Source organism: Rutilus rutilus, assembly GCF_951802725.1.
Source record: "Rutilus rutilus genome assembly, chromosome: 18".
In the NCBI taxonomy this organism is placed as follows: Eukaryota; Metazoa; Chordata; class Actinopteri; order Cypriniformes; family Leuciscidae; genus Rutilus; species Rutilus rutilus.
In genome coordinates, this window is record NC_140231.1 from 29,936,629 (window position 1) to 29,957,501 (window position 20,873).

A 20,873-nucleotide genomic window follows, 5' to 3' on the forward strand; every position below is an offset into this window, starting at 1 on the left:
ACCATGGCTACACTGTGGTAATACTACAGTAAAACCATAACCATGACTGTAGTAACCGTGGTTTTTGGAGAAAACTACAGTCATGGTTACTATGGTTTTACTGTAGCATTACTGCAATATAACTGTAGTAAAACCATGGTATCAAAACCATGGTTTTTAAAAAACCATGGTTTCCGCCAAAATACCACGGTTACTACGGTCGTAGTTAACTACCGTTTTACTATAGTATTACTACAATATAACTGTAGTAAAACCATGGTATCAAAACCATGGTTTTTAAAAACCATGGTTTCCGCCAAAATACCACGGTTACTACGGTTGTAGTTAACTACCGTTTTACTATAGTATTACTACAATATAACTGTAGTAAAACCATGGTATCAAAACCATGGTTTTTAAAAACCATGGTTTCCGCCAAAATACCACGGCTACTACGGTCGTAGTTAACTACCGTTTTACTATAGTAAAACCATGGTTAATTTTCGTAAGGGATTACATTGGCTGGGTTTATAAAAGTTTATAAAATTGAAAGGATATCTTTGCTTGGTGCATTTGGAAACAAAGCTTGTCTATTTCTAAATGTAATCGCGTGCATCGCTGATGATTATACTGTCCGTGTGTTGAAAAAAACTTAGATTAAACACACTCGCAGCAGACACACCCCAGAGCGGAGGCGTTATAGCGTTGCCAGCGGCACTGAGCGGAGTTTTGCCGCTGTAGTGGACACGTAAGCTCATAAAAACACATTTACGCACTACCATGACTCATGACAGACTCTGTAATCTTGGAGTCACGGTGCGTGTCCACTACAGCGGCAAAAGTCCGCTCAGTGCCGCTGGCAACGCTGTAACGTCTCCGCTTTGGGGTGTGTCTATTGCGAGTGTGTTTAATCAAAGTATTTTTCAACACACGGACAGTATAATCATCAGCGATGCACGCGATTACATTTAGAAATAGACAAGCTTTGTCGAGAACTGCCCAACCTTTTGACGCTCTCGGTCGCTCTCAACGCTTTCTCCGGTCCGCTGTCAATGCAACTGCGCGAGCGTGAAGCTCGACTTCCATAGGAATGAATTGAAACGTTCGCTCCGCTCCACTCGCACCGTGCCAGTGGACACGCACCGTAAGCACCGTAATTTTGTTAGACGGTTTGCCAGCCTTTTTCGACTGTTTTCCTCTCTTTCTGCTACTGTTTTTATTGTTTCTAAACTAAAGACCGTTCCCAGCAAGCAATAGCCGTCTTTTCAACGTCTGGGTCAAATATAGACCCGATATAGTCCGGCTATGTGTAACCCACTTTTAGCCCAAATAACATTTAATCTGGATAAATGTATTTTTTTCCAAAATAACTCGTGAGATGTATGATATTCCATCATGTAAGCAAAGTCTACCGTGATTACAAGTTGTTTGGCTTACTTAATTTTAGGCTACATGTTATAGGCTGTGCGTAGCCACGATTTAGCTCGTATTCAGACGCTATGCGTAACCCACTTTTAGCCCAAATAACATTTAATCTGGATAAATGTATTTTTTTTCCAAAATAACTTGTGAGATGTATGATATTCCATCATGTAAGCAAAGTCTACCGTGATTACAAGTTGTTTGGTTTACTTTATTTTACATGTTATATGTGTAGGCTGTGCGTAGCCACGATTTAGCTCGTATTCAGACCCGGCTATGCGTAACCCACTTTTAGCCCAAATAACATTTAATCTGGATAAATGTATTTTTTTCCAAAATAACTTGAGATGTATGATATTCCATCATGCAAGCAAAGTCTACTGTGATTACAAGTTGTTTGGTTTACTTTATTTTACATGTTATATGTGTAGGCTGTGCGTAGCCACGATTTAGCTCGTATTCAGACCCGGCTATTGTAGCCCACTTTTAGTCAAAACTGATTAATTGTTGTTTTTTGCCAGGCAGTGCATGAAATGGTTGATATTCCATCATGTTCGCATTGGTATGATATCTACAAGATTCAATATGTAATTTCAAGACATGGTCGATCTGTAGTCACGATTTAGCTCCGAATTGGACGGGCTATATGCGGTCTGCTTTAGCCCACCTGGCGAAATCAAGGCAATCTGGTCTACGTACGGCTTGGCTATAGCCCAGATTCAGACCAGCGATATAGTATAAGAATATTAGTCTTTGAAATGTTTTCGCTCACACAGCTTAATATGTTTTCTGTCACACATAAACATAACATTCATACACAATCAACGATAAAAAATCTAATCAAATGCAATTGCATTTCCCAACCGCTAGATGGCACAATCGAAACACTACTGAGACATGTCTACTGGGACTACTGGCATTGCGCGACTAGATCACTTTAGCCAAATTTCGCGATAAACATTTCCGCCATTTTATTTTACACGAGGCAGCTGTCGGAGAGCAACGGGCGAGCAACAGTCTGAGTGAAAACCTTAACATTTCTACTTCGATCTTGTAAGTATGCGTGTTATTTTTGATATGTTCATTGTTTAAATTAGTTAGTTGTTATAATGTGTAGAAACCGTGACATTTTAACATTAACATTGCAGAGTAGTATTTTTCTCCAAAAAGTTAACGTTACCTGCACGTGTTATTGCAAATGTATCTAAATTCAATGAATGTGGTAAGCATGAAACTCTTCATTACTATTTTTTATTATTATAAAGATACCAGTATATTGTTTTTAAATTAGAGTAATAAATAATAGTTTTTGATTTAAAGCAAATTTTGTAAGTACTTTACATAAAATTTAACAGCAGCATAGTGCAACATGAAAATAAATTATAAAAAAAAAAAAAATTCCTTTCCAATTAATAAAAGGTAGTGGCAAACAAAGTCTTTACACTTGTTTTTAAATAATTACAATATGCAGCATACATTCAGTTTTCAGTGAATTTGTTTCAGATATAAAACTGAATGCTGCTTCTCCATGTTTTGTTTTGACTTTGGAGATATAAAAGTAGCTGGCTACTGTCCCAGATGACCTGAGAGGTCTGCTCTTCATAGTGCATCAGAAGATTATAAATTTACTTTGGCCTTAAAATGTTAATTTAATAACCAACTGTAGTTTTTTGATATGAATTTTTTGCCAGACAGATAGCCAGTGTAAAAACCTCAGAACCTCAGAGTGATGTAATCCACTTTATTTGATTTAAAGACACTGTTTATTGCAAATTATCCAGCAATCAGTCAACAAAGTACAACAATTGAATATACAGAACACTTGTCAATGACTACCATTAAATGTCTTGTTACCAACATTCATCAAAATATATTTTTTGTGTGTGTTCAACAGAAGAAAGCCATACAGGTTTGGAACCAAGTGAAAGTGAGTAAATGATTACATGTTTTTTTTTTATTTATTTTTTTAAGTGAACTACGCCTATAAGTATCTTTTTATGTTTATTAGAGTTATATAAGTAAGTGATAAAGAATGACTTATAGTGATAGTTCACTTTGAAATTAAATTTTGATATGTTTTAGCTTACCTTATGGGCATCCAAGATGTAGGTGTCTTTGTTTCCGCAGTACTTTAAATTTTTATAATCGAAACATGGATAAAATCGCCTTTAAAGTTGTCCATTTCTATTGGCGATTAGTGCTGCATCCATTCACAAAAATAATGTTTTATGTTTTTAAGGTGGGAAATTTACAAAATATCTTCATGGAACATGATCTTTACTTAATATCCTAATGATTTTTGGCATAAAAGAAAAATCTATAATTTTGACCCATACAATGTTTTGTTGGCTATTGCCACAAATATACCCGTGCAACATAAGACTGGTTTTGTGTTCCAGGGTCACATATATGAAGAGTTCAGATGCAAAAGCCTCTAAGTGCCATCTGAAATTTTCTTCTCGAATGTTCATTTTTATCAAGCTCATATATGTAAGTTCAGTAATTTCACTTAAATGACAATTAATAGGTAATTTTCATTGCCATTTAAGTGAAATTACTGAACTTGCATATATGAGCTTGATAAAAATGAACATTCGAGAAGAAAATTTCAGATGTGTATATATATATGTATGTATGTGTGTGTATATAGCCTATATATATATATATATATATATATATATATGCATGCCTTGTACAGAATTGTTCAATACGCGTATCGTTACACCCCGTATTGCATCACCATTACGGTTCAATTATTGATATTAATTAATTTATAATATTGATATAAATTATTGTCTATATTGATATAAATTATATAGTCTCAATCTATATTCTGTTAACTCTATATTGGCCAGCTCTAGTGTGCATCCTAGCAAAAGTGATTGACTGTAATTAGTTAAATGACTGTAACAATGCTTTTCTTGAGCAATAATTATTTCCTTTTTCTCATTTGGCAGACGCAGTGATGACCAGCTTTCCATCAGCTACGGAATGTGAAATAAAAAATGCAATTTCTAATCATTTCAAACAAGCACCAGGGAGGGCAGGGGGTGGGGGTTATGGATCAAAAGTAAACAGTTAATTCTTAAAAATTTTAATATCTTAATTTGTTTTACATATTTTTCCAATGTTTTATTTGTTCATTTTTATGTTTGAATGTTGTCTAAGTTGTTGTTGTCTATATAATTGTTCAAAATAAATCCCTTTATATTCAATTAGTTTGGATGGATTTTCATTTATGAGAACCTGTTATATTTGAGTGAAAAGAATCCTTATGCCTAATTTTGTTGTCTATTACATGTATATGTAGTGTAATTGATGACTAGTCTATTCTTGGGCTATGGTTAGACGTCTATTAGATTTTCACTGACAGCCCAAAATCAGCCTTGTTTTAGCCTAGACCCATATTGTCTGTCTATTAGACGTATATATGTAGTCGTTTAATAGCGGTCTAATTGATGACTAGTCTATTCTTGGGCTATGGTTAGACGTCTATTGGACGTATAAATATAGTCGTTCAATAGCTGTCTGATTGTCTATTCTTGGGCTATGGTTAGACGTCTATTAGACGTATATATGTAGTCATTCAATAGCTGTCTATTCTTGGGCTATGTTTAGACGTCTATTAGATTTTCACTGACAAAAATAGCCTCGATTTAGCCTAGACGTCTGGGCTGTGTTTAGACGGCTATTAGACGTCTATTAGACGTGAAATTGCTTGCTGGGAGTGTTCAACAATCTATAGCTTCGTTTACATACTAGTATACGAAACATTTAAGTTAAAAGACATTTATGGTCGTTATAACTTAGTTCAAACTACTTGTATAATAAACTGATTTTGTCTGATTTGTAACCTCAGGCACTAAAGCGATTACCCATAAAACATGCTTTGAACCATTCGGATTGCTTGGGTGGATCCTTAGGTGGGACTCATCTCTTCACCACACTGCCACTGGCAGCTCCTCCCCTTTTCTAAAATAGTGCAGAATTCAAATGTGGCTGATATTTTTTGTGGTCTGCGCTGACTCGCGCATATGATCTGCTCTGTGCTATCGTTTGTGCTATAGTTGCGGTGGTTTGTGTGACACTAACGTGAAACCAGACTTCATTCGCCCCAATGGAAAGCATATTTAAACAGTCTTCGTTCCCTACCCCCTATATAGTGCACTATGTGCCATTCACCATGTAGAAAATAGTAATTGTGTGAAGTTAACGAAGTTAAAGTGATCGATTTCAGCCACAGCAACAGTGTCTAATTATAGTGTAGGGGCGGAGCTTCATATTCTAGAGAGCATTTGATCGAACAGAAAATCTGTCTGAAGTGCAGAGTGATGTCATTTAAAATCATTTATCCATATTGGACGGAAGTGAGAGCATGTAAGTTTTGAACGCTTATATCTTCTAAATGCAAATTTTGTCATTGTTTTGGAGCACACTAGCTTATAAGGCTAACATATTCATACTAAAAGCCAAAAAAACTTACATTTTGATTTCATGGGGACTCCATGATCCTAATCAGAAGAAGAACTTTTATTCGTACTTTTGAGTCATTCAAATTCTCTCAGAGCAGGTGCTAACAGAGTTACTGTTTTTTTTGTACTTTATTGTCACCTGCATTGTGAACATAATGATAATGATAAAAGGAAAGAACAGTGCAAAATAAGTAAAGGGAACAAAAAGAGAAACGATACATTTTTCCTTCTTTAAATAATTAAATAATTATCATACATTTTTCTTCTGAACAACGTTGATTTATTAATTTTTGTAAGAAATGAAATATTATTGGAACTTCTTTTAAAAAGCTTTATTAAATATGACCACAGGAACAAGGTGTAGTAGTTTTATTTCATAAATTGTCACATTAGAATTTCACAGCAAAAAAATCACATCAGAACACCAAGGATAGTACAGAGAAAACACAAGCTATACATGTATTCAATACAGTGTGTCTGATTGTAGAATGTGAAGATCTGCTGTATTCAGTGCATCATGAAGTAGGAGAGCAGAGAACAGCAGAGGAACAGGAAGCTCTGGGTGACACTCTGAGCCCCGTTACACAGGTTCCCCGCACAACATGTGATGCTTTCAATACCTCTAACTGATGTTGTGGCGTCACAAATAGATTTAGACGCACAGCCTTTTACAACAACTGACTGACCTCCATAAGTCCCTGATGAAAAGAAAGAAAACAAAGGCTGATTCAGTCTAAGCTGGACATTGGTATATGTGATCTGTGTCAAATGTTTAAAACTATAAGAGAGTTTAAATGATAATGACTTTAATCTTCTTCCGTTTCCAGATCCTCACCTGTTGCTTTAATGCAGCGATCTTCAGTCCCTGAACAGTCCACTGTGTTTGAGCAGCTCTTTCCATCAGCACAATAGTAACATTTCTTTCCAGTTGGGGCAGGATCTATAGAGGGAAAACGAGTATTATTTTATTTAAATATCTAATGCAACAACACTCCTTTAGCGGCTCCATTCAGTCAGTTCACCACAGACAAGCTGAATGTCATTTGGAAGTGAAATGAGAGTTGACTTTACAGATGTTATTTGCACATGATCATTGAAGTAAAACACAAATACCTGCATCTTGAGCATTACACAGGTCTGTGCCACAGCAGGAAGTCGTCGACCTTAGAATGCCGAAATTCGTGGAAAAACTTTGACAGGCAGCAGCACAATCTTTAGCCTTCGCTGTAGAACTAATGCCCCCTAAATAATATGAATGAGACAGAAAGACCAATTAAACTGGAAAATGTATTTACAACTTTATTTCATTTTAAACTATTTTTTAAAAACAAATCATAACAATCTGAGAGAAAACAAATTAAAAATCAGAAATCTATGTAGAATATAATGTGACTGAAATTTTTTATTCTGCCGGAAAAAAACAAGTAAATAACAGCAGCATCTTTATCAGTAAAATATAACAGTAAATTTCAATCATATTGGACTTACCAGCTTGTGTCACTGCTGTTGTACTCACGCACTGAGTAGATCCACTGGGACATGTTTTAACCGTTTGTCCTGCACAAGAAGCCGTCGAACTCGTGCACTGATAACAGTCGAGAGAATGTCCTTTAGGAATAAAGCAGAGATGCAGTGAGACAGAAGACATCTAATGATCTGTATTTGTACCCAGTAACATCACAAACATTATTTGTCTTTGTACCTGCAGTGAAGAGAATGAACAGAAGAAAAACTGAGATTTGCAGATCCATATTCGATCAGGAGGAGAATGAAATAATGTGTCTGTTTCAGTGCTATTTTATAGCTTATCAAAAGGGGAGGATCTTCATGAGAAAATTAAAAAAATAAAGAAACAAACTACAGCTTACAACATTTACTTGCCAGTTAATGACAAATACCGGATTAATATGGAAACTACAATGTGTACTATAGGTCTACTTAAACCAACCTTCTTATAGTGATAGTTGAACCAAAAATGAAGATTGTCATATATTTTATCACCCTCGTGTCATTCAAAACCTGTATGACTTGTATGTAACCTGTTTAAACAGAACCATAACTTTAATTATCTCTGAAATCATGAACGATGAGGGGAGTTATCATGATCATCACAATCTCAAGCACATGACTAAAATGAGCTGAATAGTATTTATCTCTTGAGGAAACTATTATATGAATATGATTTTTTTTGTCTGGTTCAAAACAGTAAAAATATAACATCCATGCATTTTCAAGCAGCTTGTCTGATCGGGGATGCTGGAGCCTAGGTAAAATATACTATTTTCTTTATTTATTTTTCTTTATTCATCTTATTTTAGGCTAACACAAAAAAGCAAGGAGTAGCCTACAAAAGCAAGAATAATAGCAAATGATGGATAACATCAGAATAAATGAACAAATTTAAGAACTAAAAAAAGTGGGGAAACATTAACCAAGCATAGAGAAAAAGTTTAAGAACTTTACATAAAGATGCGCAACGCTATCTCACGACCAATTCATACGAGTGAGTCGACAATGAATGTTTGGCTCAAAAGAATGTATATTCTCCATATGAATAACATTTAATTCAACCAAGTTTTGAAGCAAGGGGAGTCCAAAGATTTCCATTTTAAGAGTATTATAATTATTTGCAAGGATCATATGCAGCAATAATATTTTTCTCTTCATTAAATGTTGTTTGAGCAATGTCATTTGTGTGAAAGGATGTGGTACATTAAGATTGAGATTAAAAAGAAAATGCAAGGCGGAGAGAGGGACCTTTATCACTCTTGTGCAATAGTGATACGCAAACATAACATATACAAATACGTTTAGAGACAAAACAATGAACATTTTTCATTGAGCCCCACTGTTAGTTGCTCTGAGGCATATTATAATATGTGGATGAAATTAAATTTGTAGTTTAATTTTATACAACTGTAGCGCTATGGCGGTGAGAGGGTAATAGAATAGAGAAAGGTTTACCACACTTTGAACAGAAATGGCAATCTATGATCGACTACGCCACCCCGGAAAACCAGGGAAATAGCCCTAAGGGCACACAGGTTCGTTTTGAGTGGATGGGTGAGAGGACATGAGACATATATAGAAAAGTTTATTTTCCTCAACGTTGAATGATACATAGCTGTATGTCTTTGGATGTCTTTCTGGTCTTGGAGTCTCTGCTAATGAGCTGATGAGTTGAATTGGGTCTATTTGACTAGTAAGAGTTTGAAAATATGTACTGTTGCTGTGCCTCCAGGAACAGGGTTGGGAAACACTGCTTTAGGCTCAAGGGTGCCGAACCGGTTCAACTGCCGGGAACTAGCACGCAGGGAAGTCTCAGGCTGTATGGTATAGGATGGGAAGGGAAGCACAATTTTTTTTAAACACCATGTGTCAAAATCGATATTTATTGTGGTTTTAGTCTAGCGTGTGTCATAATATTGATTTTTTTGACCTGCAAATGACAGAGATATGTTTTGTCCATCACTGGAACAGCCAGTGTACTGTCAGTGTGCATTATGTTTTCATCAACTTACAGGTTATAAAGTTTATTGTAGCTAAATGGGCGCTCAGTTTTTCTTGTTGTTGAATACATTTGGCCAAAATCTCATGATATAAAAGATGAAGCACAATGCACAGGATATTTATAACAGTACTCTTCTCCGCCCTTTAAAAGCAAACAACATTAGCCTTTATAGACACAATGGCCCTCATTTATCAAAAGTGCGTACACCAAATTTCCAGCGTACACCTGGCGTACACCCAAAACCACGGTGACTTTGAGATTTATCAATATGGACGTTGGCGTACGGCACGCTCAAATCCTACGCCAGCTCAGGAGGTGGTGTACGCACGTTTTGAGTGCGGGAATGCGCAGAAAAACAATTCCGAACACTACAAAACGCACTGACAAACTAAAAGATATGATAGGTTATGACCCACTGTAAAAAAACAACAACATAGGGATGTTAACCGATGACCGTTTGACCGATGGTTGACCGTATGAACCGATTAAAGTTGTCGGTAGTCGGTTAAAAAAAAAATCTCTAAATTAGACAGTGGACTAAACGATAGGCTACAGTTAGCCATCTCATTCCAAGATCTTTTTGTGTGAAGTGAACAAATCCCTCACATTCAATTTTTCATAACTCGCCTACTTAATAAACCAATAAAAACATTTGGTTTTCTGTGTCGGCTGCAAAGATGAAGTCTGACTCGCGATCTTCAATGACCAAAAAAATAATTCAGACTGACAAAATAATAAAAATGACATTCTTCTTTTAAATAATACAAATAATAATAATAACGACATTCTTCTTCTATATAACAATAAGCGTCATTAATAATAAAAATCTAGAAATCAATTTTGTTTCTTTGCACTTCCCTGGTTTCGCTTTCTCTTTCTCAAAGAAGTTTCTCTTCTTTGCCGTCTTCCGTGTGTCCATGGCGTAAAATGAGGGCGTGGGGGGAGCGGAGACTTGAATATATAGGGGCGTTTTATTCTAATGACGCTCGTTTTCAGCCGCGGCATTTATCAAGCGCAGGTATTGCGTACACCTGGATTTCAAAGGTACGCACAGCTTCATAAATCAGGCGATGAGAAGAGTGTAAGCATAATCTTACGCCAACATATATGCCCGTTTCTACGCAAGAATGATAAATGAGGGCCAATGTGTTTATTGTGTAAAGAAAACGCTGTACTTAAACAAACGGTTCTTTATTTACCTTTATTTTATTTAAAAGCAGACACGGTCCAAACTGTGCGCAGCACTTCATTCACGATAGAGTTATGAGGTTTGACCGACAGTTTGAGGATTCAATGAAGTTACAAGGCTTAGTCACTAACCCTTTAAATCCTTTCCATTGATTAAATATTTGTTAAACCCATGTACAGACGTAAAGGATGACTAATAGCATTAATACAAATAAAATAAAAAAAGATTTAAAAAAAGATGAAATATAGAGATACAAGGTTTCCGCCAACAGCGACAAATATATTATTGTGTGTAGCATTTATTTTTATTTATTTTTTTGGAGTTTGATAATTTTCCACGACCAGAACCGGCAGGGCAGGGCACCAGGGCAGAGCTGACAGGACTGAAGACCATCTCAGTGGGGCTGGAGATGTTGTATGAGAACTGAACAGAGCTGGACAGTGACATTTTTTTTTTTTTTTTTGAAGAACTGCTTTATAGATGAAATGAACTAATTCACAGTTTGTTTGTTTTTTACAAAAGCTAACAAGCGTTTATAATAACTTAAAGTACCCTTACCACAAGACACCTATATCACACAGTTGGCCAAATAGTTAGTACATATACTTACTCTATTTAAACACGACAAACCTGATTCAAAAGTGAATCAATCTGTCAAAACATGAGCACTAGTTTTCTATCCAACATGAACATTAAGGGCCCTATCATACACCCAGCGCAATGCGGCACCAGGCGCGACACAAGTGTTTTTTTGCTAGTTTCAGCCCAACGCAGTTATCATTTTCACGTCCTATGCCACATTGTTTATATAGCAAATGCATTTGTTGGTGCATTGCTATTTTGCTATTTCGTTTTTATTTATTTTTTGTTATTTAAAGCGAGCGTTAGTAATATGCGCCTATAGGCCAGTCCACAACGCGCGTACACTTTTTCCCGGTAGATGGTCTGCTTGCGTGCTTTAACCTCGCTTTAACCTTAAATAAATCCGTCAATCATAGTGCAATGACTGTCAAAATACTAACAGTTGATGGCATTACGAAAACTGCATTACTTGTCATGTTTCAGTTATACCTGCAGACAATATGAAATCCATTGTTTTTATAATAAGTGTTAAATATGTGCATTCTTAGCAATGTCTTAGCAATGTGGATGAAATTAAATTTGTAGTTTAATTTTATACAACTGTAGCGCTATGGCGGTGAGAGGGTAATAGAATAGAGAAAGGTTTACCACACTTTGAACAGAAATGGCAATCTATGATCGACTACGCCACCCCGGAAAACCAGGGAAATAGCCCTAAGGGCACACAGGTTCGTTTTGAGTGGATGGGTGAGAGGACATGAGACATATATAGAAAAGTTTATTTTCCTCAACGTTGAATGATACATAGCTGTATGTCTTTGGATGTCTTTCTGGTCTTGGAGTCTCTGCTAATGAGCTGATGAGTTGAATTGGGTCTATTTGACTAGTAAGAGTTTGAAAATATGTACTGTTGCTGTGCCTCCAGGAACAGGGTTGGGAAACACTGCTTTAGGCTCAAGGGTGCCGAACCGGTTCAACTGCCGGGAACTAGCACGCAGGGAAGTCTCAGGCTGTATGGTATAGGATGGGAAGGGAAGCACAATTTTTTTTAAACACCATGTGTCAAAATTGATATTTATTGTGGTTTTAGTCTAGCGTGTGTCATTATAATATAGATTTTTTTGACCTGCAAATGACAGAGATATGTTTTGTCCATCACTGGAACAGCCAGTGTACTGTCAGTGTGCATTATGTTTTCATCAACTTACAGGTTATAAAGTTTATTGTAGCTAAATGGGCGCTCAGTTTTTCTTGTTGTTGAATACATTTGGCCAAAATTTCATGATATAAAAGATGCAACCCTGTATCACATGAAATACGTTCTGAGGAAACTATTTTGCAAATCGCAATTACGTTACATGCCAACATATAAGCAGTGCTATTACGTTGGTCCTTAACCTAATATAAGCAGTGCTATTACGTTGGTCCTTAACCGAATATAGCCAATCTATTGCAGTGCTATTACGTTTGTCCTGAACATAATGCATCCAAAGCAGGTTTCTTTTCACACGTAGCAGATAATGCTGTTCATTTTGTTTTAATTATTTACTCCCTTTTTTCTCATTGGGCTACAAAATATTATCTATGCCAGGGCGAGTCAAATGGCGGCACCCAGATCATTTTTATCTGGCCCTCCAACTGGGTTTTGATGTTTAAAACCCCTCGCAATCTGATATCAAAGTCCCCGCAAAGGTTTAGCGCGTTCAGCGGTGAGTTTAACAACGCACATGATGAAACTCAAATGATGTGACTCAAACCTGTATGAGTTTCTTTCTTCTGTTGAACACAAAAGAAGATATTTTAAAGAATGTTGGTAACCAGAAAGTTGACGGTGGCCATTGATTTCCATAGTAGAAAATAAATACCATGGAAGTCAATGGCTACCATTCAACTGTCTGGATGCCAAAATGATTCACTCTATCTTCTTTTGTGTGCAGCAGAAGAAAGAAACTCATACAGGTTTGGAACAACATGAGGGTGAGTAAATGATGACAGAATTTTCATTTCGGGCTGAACTATCCCTTTAAAGCTGCAGATTCACCTTATGTAGACCTTAATCTCTTTAAATATCACAAAATAGCCATGTCAGTCACTTTCTTAATAAACACAAGATGTTTTTTGTTATTGTGTTTCAGTGGAAACAAGCTGAACTGAATGGAAATCAGTTAAATTTCTCAAATTTAATACAGATTCAGGAATATGAATGATTACCTGATTAAGCAGTGATAAGTCCCAGGTCAGGTGATTATGCTGTCGACAACAACTCAATATATAATGTATAATATGGTGTATAATCAATGTCAGCATTATCAGGAGGGGGCTTCTTTTTTTTTTTATTGTCCATCTTCGTCGGCCTTCGTTCCTACTAAAGGAGCAATGTGCTCTGCATGCAAGCACTGACGGATGCAAGACATGGGCTATGTTTGCAGTGTAACTTTCTTGCTCATGTTCATGTCTCCTGCACTTCAAGAAATGTGTTAAATGACGTTAGAACTTTATTCAGGAAATTCGTAATAAACTTTACTAAAGCAATGAGCATTTTTTAAGTGTGTAGATGCACCATTGTTTGAAACTGTGCTAGAGAAGTCATGTAAGTATGTCAGGTGCTTCAACAAACAAGACTCTCTAATGAGAGTTTTCTCTCTAATGAGGAAGCGTTACACTACTGAGAAGTGCGCATGCAAAACCAAAATGGGCGTTTACCAATCAGTGGCCAATTTCAAACTACAATAAATGTTTTTCAACCATTTTTCAACAGACTTGCTAAACCACCCCACCCCTAAACCAAGCCCCCAGTGGATTAGAGCAAATCAGGTAAAGCGGTTGAAAATGCCCATTGTGGTTTGAAAACGCCCCACTGATAGAGAAAAACCCACTAGTGTTCTGCAGAGATACATGCCTGAATGATCTTGTGCTCATCATCTACAAATCACTGTTAGTTCAGTGTCACTGTCTTCACCCATGTGTGCTGTTGGCTTTCATCAAAATGTCAATGCTGATCCAACACACTTTAAACATTGAAATTTTGATGTCAACCAAAATGATGGTTTGGATCAAAACTAAACATTGAATCAATGTTACCATGCTGTCTGGGTAGTTATCTTTTAGTCATTGATTAGCATATTCTGTCATGATAATCTATAAATCGCATTCCCGGGGGTGGGGTTTATGTAAATTTTAAGGTTTGTGATGTCACTAACACGGGAGGAAGCTCATGCAGTCCCTACTATCCATTTGTTGTAGTCCTTAAAAAGCAATTTCTTTAAAAAATATATCTCCCTTTGCTTTTAACTTTGAGATTTGTAACTTTGTAGATGTTGTTTATGCTCAAACAGCAACACTACACACTAACTAAAGTTAGAAAAGTGAAATCATAATCAACTACCCCTTTAAGTGTTTTGCCACTTGCTTGAGCAACTTAATGTATAGCTGTAAAGCCCCTTTCACACAGAGATTCCGGAAAATATACGGATAAAGTGACCCGGGATTTGACCCGGGTTCATTTGATTTTGGTTCATTCACACACAACCCGTAAAAATCCCCCAAAGACACGTGACATCGATATGACTTGTAATGTCTCATCAGCGTCTTAAGTTTGCTTATGTGCAATGAAACCACGCTTGTGCATTTTTTTTTCTCTGATTCGATCATAAACTTGTGCATTACGTACCGTTTCACTAGCTGGCGAACGATCCCAATAGAATCTGTCTGCAGCGTCATCACTACAACACGGCATTATTACGGCTTTTGTTCACACAGCGCGCGTTCCGGGACTGAACACGGCAATATTACTATAGGTCCCCAACCCGGCATCGATGCTGGCATCAATCCCGGGTCGTGTTTGCATTCACACAGAAGGCAATTTCTGGCAATTTCCCGGCAATCTGCCGGGATCATCGTGCTGTGTGAAAGGGGCTTAACTGTCAAAGGACATGACATGTTTTGTTGAGATGTGTATTTATGTGTTATAAATTTAAAGGGTAACTAAACCCCTGGTCAGAGCCTGACTCCACCCACTGGCAATATTTGAAAAATGCTGGAAAAGTAGGCAGAGCCCAGTGGAGAGGGGGCGTGCATCTGGGACGTATCTCTCTGCAGGCAGGGGCGTGGTTAGCTGGTACACTCTGACATCAGAGTGTACCACAACTTCCAATAGGAAAATTCAACTGCAGTAGCCACTGTTCAACCTGAAGAGGGCAGCACTCAGACGTTTTTACACCATATTTAGTAAAATTAAAATACTTTAAACACAAATGTCAAAAAAATTACTTGAATCAATGAAAAGCACTAATAAAGCCCCATTCTTACAGATCATTATCTAAAAAAAGTTGGTTTAGGGTTTAGTTACCCTTTAATGTCAATTTGAAGTTTAGTCAATCTAAAAAACAATTGTGATATTCAGAAGCCTATATTTATAATGTATGCCCTTTGAGGTGTTTAATGTTAGGGGTTCTTTAAAGCTACACTGTGTAGGATTTACTCCCATCTAGCGGTGAAATTGTATATGACTACCAACTGAATATTACTTTCTAGCCCCTCCCATTCCGAGGGCGTTTTAACTCCTACGGTGGCCGTATTATATCAAATCTGCCTGCAGTCGTGAGTAATCTCCCCCTTGCATTCGTCACGGTGTCACTGAGTGTAAAAACGCGAAAGGCGAAGCTTGAATTTCCAGGTATGTCCCTCTTTGTCTAATGTATTTTCAAGATGGAGGTGCAACATGGCTTCCGCCATTCGAGCGACTCGCTCGTATGTATTCTAAATGGGAGATTATACACTTACGAGAATACTTAATTAGTTGGTTGAAGTGATTACACATTAATGAGAACGTATAATTTTGAAAGAACAAAGTTTTTTTTTGCTAAAAATCAACTTAAAATATTACACAGTGTAGCTTTAAGTAAGATTTACGTAGAAAACGTAATGTTTATTTTGTTTAAACGTGAATATGTCTAAATGTCTATGAAAGATTGTATAACTGTACGGTGTACAAAGAGAATCACAGTGCTGACAAACGAATGTTACATGATCAATAAGTTATGCCAACCTATGTTTTCACATTACTTCAACTCATCAAACTTTTTTTTTTATAAGTTTAACAAGGTTCAACCCATTTTGAAATGACCACGTGGAAATGACTTAACATCCAAGTTGATTGTGCTTAAAAATATAAGGCAACAACTTGTTTACAGACTGGTACAAAGCACATGAGCGTGCTGCTGCTTCTTCATAAGCACCGCAAACCTGGCGTGAAGAGCTAGGATAAACAGGTTTATGCTATGTGGAAATCTTTACAAATCTCCTCCCCCTTCACATCTGTCAGAATAATTTTAATTTATGTTTTACCTTTGCAGTTAACAAACCATACGACGTGTCACATTAAGGCAATCGCCTCTTGCTTTCTCCGCTGCCTAATTTATTGTCCTGAGCCTCCCTCTGGTGGACAACATTAGTATTATTGCCTTCATCTCTCAATTTGTAGTTGTTATGAATGCTGTTTATATAATAATTATATAAGAATACCTCGATACAGACACAAGCAGCAAAAAAACTAACAAAAAAACACAAAAGTTTCGATCTCGTAGGGTACTAGTGTACTTTAATATCACATCTGTCCATTTCTCAAAATGATTGAAGTGGGGTAATCAGTGAAATCTCAAACTCATTTTTTATGGCAGAATACCATAAAGAATTTACATCCGTGATCATTTCAGAGAACAGCAGAGGAACAGGAAGCTCTGGGTGACACTCTTAACAGTAGATGTTGCAGCATCACAAAAAAAAAAAAAAAATCGAACCCTTTAATATTAAAGAATAGCAGAGTTCACACCACAGCTATAACAACAACGGGACAAAGAAACAATATCGTTGGAATCACTTTGAGAACGATTTTATCGATGAACGATAAAATACATTAACAGCCAATCAGAATCCACCCTGCTGTAACGAGCTCGAGCATTTAAAGCGGCAGACAAGCACGCGCTTAGAATAAACAAAACGATTTAGTCGCTGGCGGAACTTAAAACTACAGTTGGCTTTGGGAAACACACCCCTGAGCAGAAAATTAAGACAAGTCAGTGCTGGGTAAGAGAAAATGAAATGCATTTACATTTATTTTTAATCATTTAGAAGATGCTTTTACCCAAAGTGACTTACAAATGAGGAGAGCAATAAAGCAATCAAACTAACAATAAGACAACAATATGCAAGTGACCAGTCCTAGTTAGTCGTTTTCTCTTGTTTGGTGGGTGTCTCGAAAATGTCAGCCCAATCAGCAGCAACATGTATATAAACCACGTGGTAGAGATAGCTGCCACAATGAGTCCAAGTAAAGTCCTTTACAAATGTGTCCGCTGCAGCTCGGTATACGCAACAATTGAAGATATTAGAAGACATGTTTGTCATAAGAGTTTTATAGTAAAAATATAGCATATCAACAGTGATCAGCAATAATAATAAGCATCATACATTTTTCTTCTGAACATAAAGTTGATTTATTCCTTTTTGTAAGAAAGAAAATATGATTGGAACTTCTTTACAGCATGAAAAGCTTTATTAAATATGACCCCAGGAACACAGTGATGTAGTTTTTTTTATTTCATAAATTGTCACATCAGAATTTCATAGCAAAAAAATTATAATCACCTCAGAACAAGCAAATATAGTACAGAGAGAATGCAAGCTATATATTCTGTACATCGTGTCTCATTTTAGAATCTTAAGAGCTATAGAATATATTTACTGAATTAATATATAGAATATATTAATATATTCAGTAAAGAGTGTCTGATTGTAGAATCTGAGGATCTGCTGTATTCAGTGCATCATGAAGTAGGAGAGCAGAGAACAGCAGAGGAACAGGAAGCTCTGGGTGACACTCTGAGCCCCATTACACAGGTTCCCCTCACAACTTGTTGGGACGCTCTGGGTGACACTCTGAGCCCCGTTACACAGGTTCCCCTCACAACATGTGAAGTTCCCGATGTCAACACCAGCTGATGCTGTGGCGTCACAAATAGATTTAGAGACACAGCCTTTTAAAACTGACTGGCCTACAGAAGCTGATGAAAAGAGAGAAAACAAAGGCTGATTCAGTCTAAGCTGGACATTGGTATATGTGATCTTTATCAAATGTTTAAACCTATAAGAGAGTTTATAAGATAATAACTTTAATCTTCTTCCGTTTCCAGATCCTCACCTGTTCCTGTAATGCAGCGATCTTCAGTCCCTGAACATTTCACTGTATTTGAGCAGCTCTTATCATCACAATAGTAACAATTCTTTCCATTTGGGACGGGTTCTACAGAGGGAAAACGAGTATTATTGAATTTTTTTGTACAAAATATCTAATGCAACAACACTCCTTTAGCGGCTCCATTCAGTCAGTTCACCACAGACAAGCTGAATGTCATTTGGAAGTAAAATGAGTGTTGACTTTATAGAAGTTATTTATTTGTAGAGGTGAATTCAGGGCTAGTTGGACACTTTTTGCCAGTGAGATGACTTGTAAAAAGTGTCCCAATCAACCTGAATTCACCATGATAACTGAAGTACAATACCTGGAACATCTTGGAGGTTACACAGGTCTGTGCTACAGCAGGAAGTAACCATCCTTACATAGCCGAAATTAAAGGACTGACTTAGACAGGCAGCAGCACAAGATTTAGTGTTCCCTGTAGAACTAATGCCCCCTAAAGAATATGAATGAGACAGAAAAGACCAATTAAACTGGAAAATTGATTTATACCAGAATTTTTTTTCTCCATTTCAAACTATTTTTTAAAATACAAATCATTACAATCTGAGAGAAACCATAAAATATCTGAAAACTATGTGGAGTATTTTGTGATTGAAATAGTAAATTCTGCCCAAAAAATAAAAATAAAAAAAAAGAATAGCAGCATCTCCATCAGTCAATCATCATCTATTTCAAACATATTAGACTTACCAACTTGTGTCCCTATTATTGAACTTGTGCATTGAGTAGATTCAGTGGGACAAGTTTTAGCGGTTTGTCCTGCACAAGAACCCGTCCCAATCGAGCACTCATAACAGTCGAGAGAATGTCCTTTAGGAATAAAACAGAGAGAAAGAGACATCACTGATCTGTATTTGTACCCAGTAACATCACAAACATTATTTGTCTTCGTACCTGCAGTGAAGAGAATGAACAGAAGAAAAACTGAGATTTGCAGATCCATATTTGATGAGGAGGTGAATGAAACGTGTCTGTTTCAGTGCTATTATATAGTCTATCAAAAGGGGAGGATCCTTATGAGAAAAACGAAACATAAACTTCAGCTTACATCATTTACTTGCCAGTTAATGACAAATAATAGATGAATATGGAAACTACAATGTCTACTATTGGTCTACTTAAAGTAAACCAACCTTGTTAAAAGTTGACCCAAAAATGAAGATTATGTCATTCAAAACCTCTATGACTTTCTCTCTTCCATGGAACATAAAAGAAGATATTTTAAAAATCCATAAAAATGCAAATCAATGGTGTTTGGACCCAAAAATTCTTTAAAATATATTCCTGTGTTCTGCAGAAGAAAGAAAATCACACATAAGTTTACATATAGATTTAGCTATTAACTACATTCAGTGGTGAGTAAAGTTATAGAGAAACCAGGTCAAGACTAGTTTTCAAGTTGTCAAGAATAGAACTTTTCACTTAAATATACTGGTAACACTTTACAATAAGGTTCACTAGCTACATCAATTAGTTTGAACTAATAATGAACTGCACTTATGCAGCGTGTATTAATCTTTGTTAATGTTAATTTCAACATTTACTAATACATTAATCAAATCTTGTCAACATTAGTTAATCCACTGATTAACGTGAACAAACAATGAATGACTGTATTTTTATTAACTAACGTTAACAAAGATGAACAGAATACAGTAACAAATGTTGCCCATGGTTTGTTGATGGTTGTTAGTACTGTTTGTCACCTACACATTGTGGGACATAACAACCTGTTTAAACAGAACCGTAACTTTCATTTTCTCTGAAATCATGAACAATGAGACTGTTACAGGTCTGCCAGGTTTCTGCACTTACTGATCATATCGCAATGTATATCACACATACTTCCTCTCCTGAGCACTGATCTCACAAACATACTACACTGTAAAAAAAAAAGTGTAATTTTACAGGTAATGAGCTGTATTTTTTTGCCGGTCCAATCAGCGAACAGAGGGAGTGGCTGAGAACGATGACGTTGAGGTTTGGGTTGTAGATTGTAGGTTGTAGCGATTGGTTATGGCAGATCCAGAGTGACTCTGGGCAGATCCAATAGTTTTAAACTTCAACAGAGTACCCGCCTACAAGGAAGTTAACGCTTGTCAATGGAGAGAGGCCAGACTCTCTGTACAAATGAAATGTACGAGAGTCTGGTAGAACCAGTCTAGCAGAAATCTGCATCTATTCAATGTGTCTTCCTTACAGATTATTAAGCATGTGGGGGTTAAAGTGAGGTTTTTTTAAGGTTAAATAATAGTATTTGTACATACACCTACATAGGCTATACAGTAGGCCTGTGAATATTTTTTTATTTCATAGGCTAGTCTTTTAATCTTGTCTTGCAAATAGATGCTCATTTTGAGCATACACACACATTAATAATTGTATTAATTAACAAACATTTAGAAGGAATGTTTTGGGATCAATTTAAGTTAAGCTCTATTATCAACACTTGAGCAGAAA

The 20,873-nt window shown here is 36.5% G+C and overlaps 2 protein-coding genes across 2 annotated transcripts; both read right to left on the reverse strand.

The window, feature by feature from the left end:
* Nucleotides 1–6,227: 6,227 nt before the first annotated feature.
* Nucleotides 6,228–7,909, reverse strand: LOC311276553 (urokinase plasminogen activator surface receptor-like). Its single transcript, XM_084386249.1, has 5 exons — nt 7,576–7,909; nt 7,362–7,481; nt 6,987–7,115; nt 6,709–6,813; nt 6,228–6,571 (listed from the first exon to the last, which is right to left on the reverse strand). Exons 1-5 carry the CDS (start codon nt 7,622–7,624, stop codon nt 6,381–6,383), a joined length of 594 nt encoding a protein of 197 aa, XP_084242375.1. The 5' UTR covers nt 7,625–7,909; the 3' UTR covers nt 6,228–6,380.
* A 9,900-nt stretch (nt 7,910–17,809) lies between these two features.
* LOC311277141 (uncharacterized protein) lies at nt 17,810–19,149 on the reverse strand. The gene is made up of 3 exons (XM_084387321.1): nt 18,715–19,149; nt 18,354–18,455; nt 17,810–18,216 (listed from the first exon to the last, which is right to left on the reverse strand). The coding sequence occupies exons 1-3, from the start codon at nt 18,764–18,766 to the stop codon at nt 17,972–17,974; spliced, it is 399 nt and encodes a 132-aa protein (XP_084243447.1). The 5' UTR covers nt 18,767–19,149; the 3' UTR covers nt 17,810–17,971.
* Nucleotides 19,150–20,873: the final 1,724 nt, after the last annotated feature.

What these genes read in the sequence shown, in the direction of transcription:
- LOC311276553 (XM_084386249.1), bottom strand. Translation starts at nt 7,624, where the DNA reads ATGGATCTGCAAATCTCAGTTTTTCTTCTGTTCATTCTCTTCACTGCA. An exon ending in GTTCATTCTCTTCACTGCAG is followed by an intron (nt 7,482 to 7,575) that starts GTACAAAGACAA and finishes TTATTCCTAAAG; the next exon opens with GACATTCTCTCGACTGTTAT. An exon ending in TCGCTGCATTAAAGCAACAG is followed by an intron (nt 6,572 to 6,708) that starts GTGAGGATCTGG and finishes TCTTTTCATCAG; the next exon opens with GGACTTATGGAGGTCAGTCA.
- LOC311277141 (XM_084387321.1), bottom strand. Translation starts at nt 18,766, where the DNA reads ATGGTTACTTCCTGCTGTAGCACAGACCTGTGTAACCTCCAAGATGTT. An exon ending in TAACCTCCAAGATGTTCCAG is followed by an intron (nt 18,456 to 18,714) that starts GTATTGTACTTC and finishes TTCCCTCTGTAG; the next exon opens with AACCCGTCCCAAATGGAAAG. An exon ending in TCGCTGCATTACAGGAACAG is followed by an intron (nt 18,217 to 18,353) that starts GTGAGGATCTGG and finishes TCTTTTCATCAG; the next exon opens with CTTCTGTAGGCCAGTCAGTT.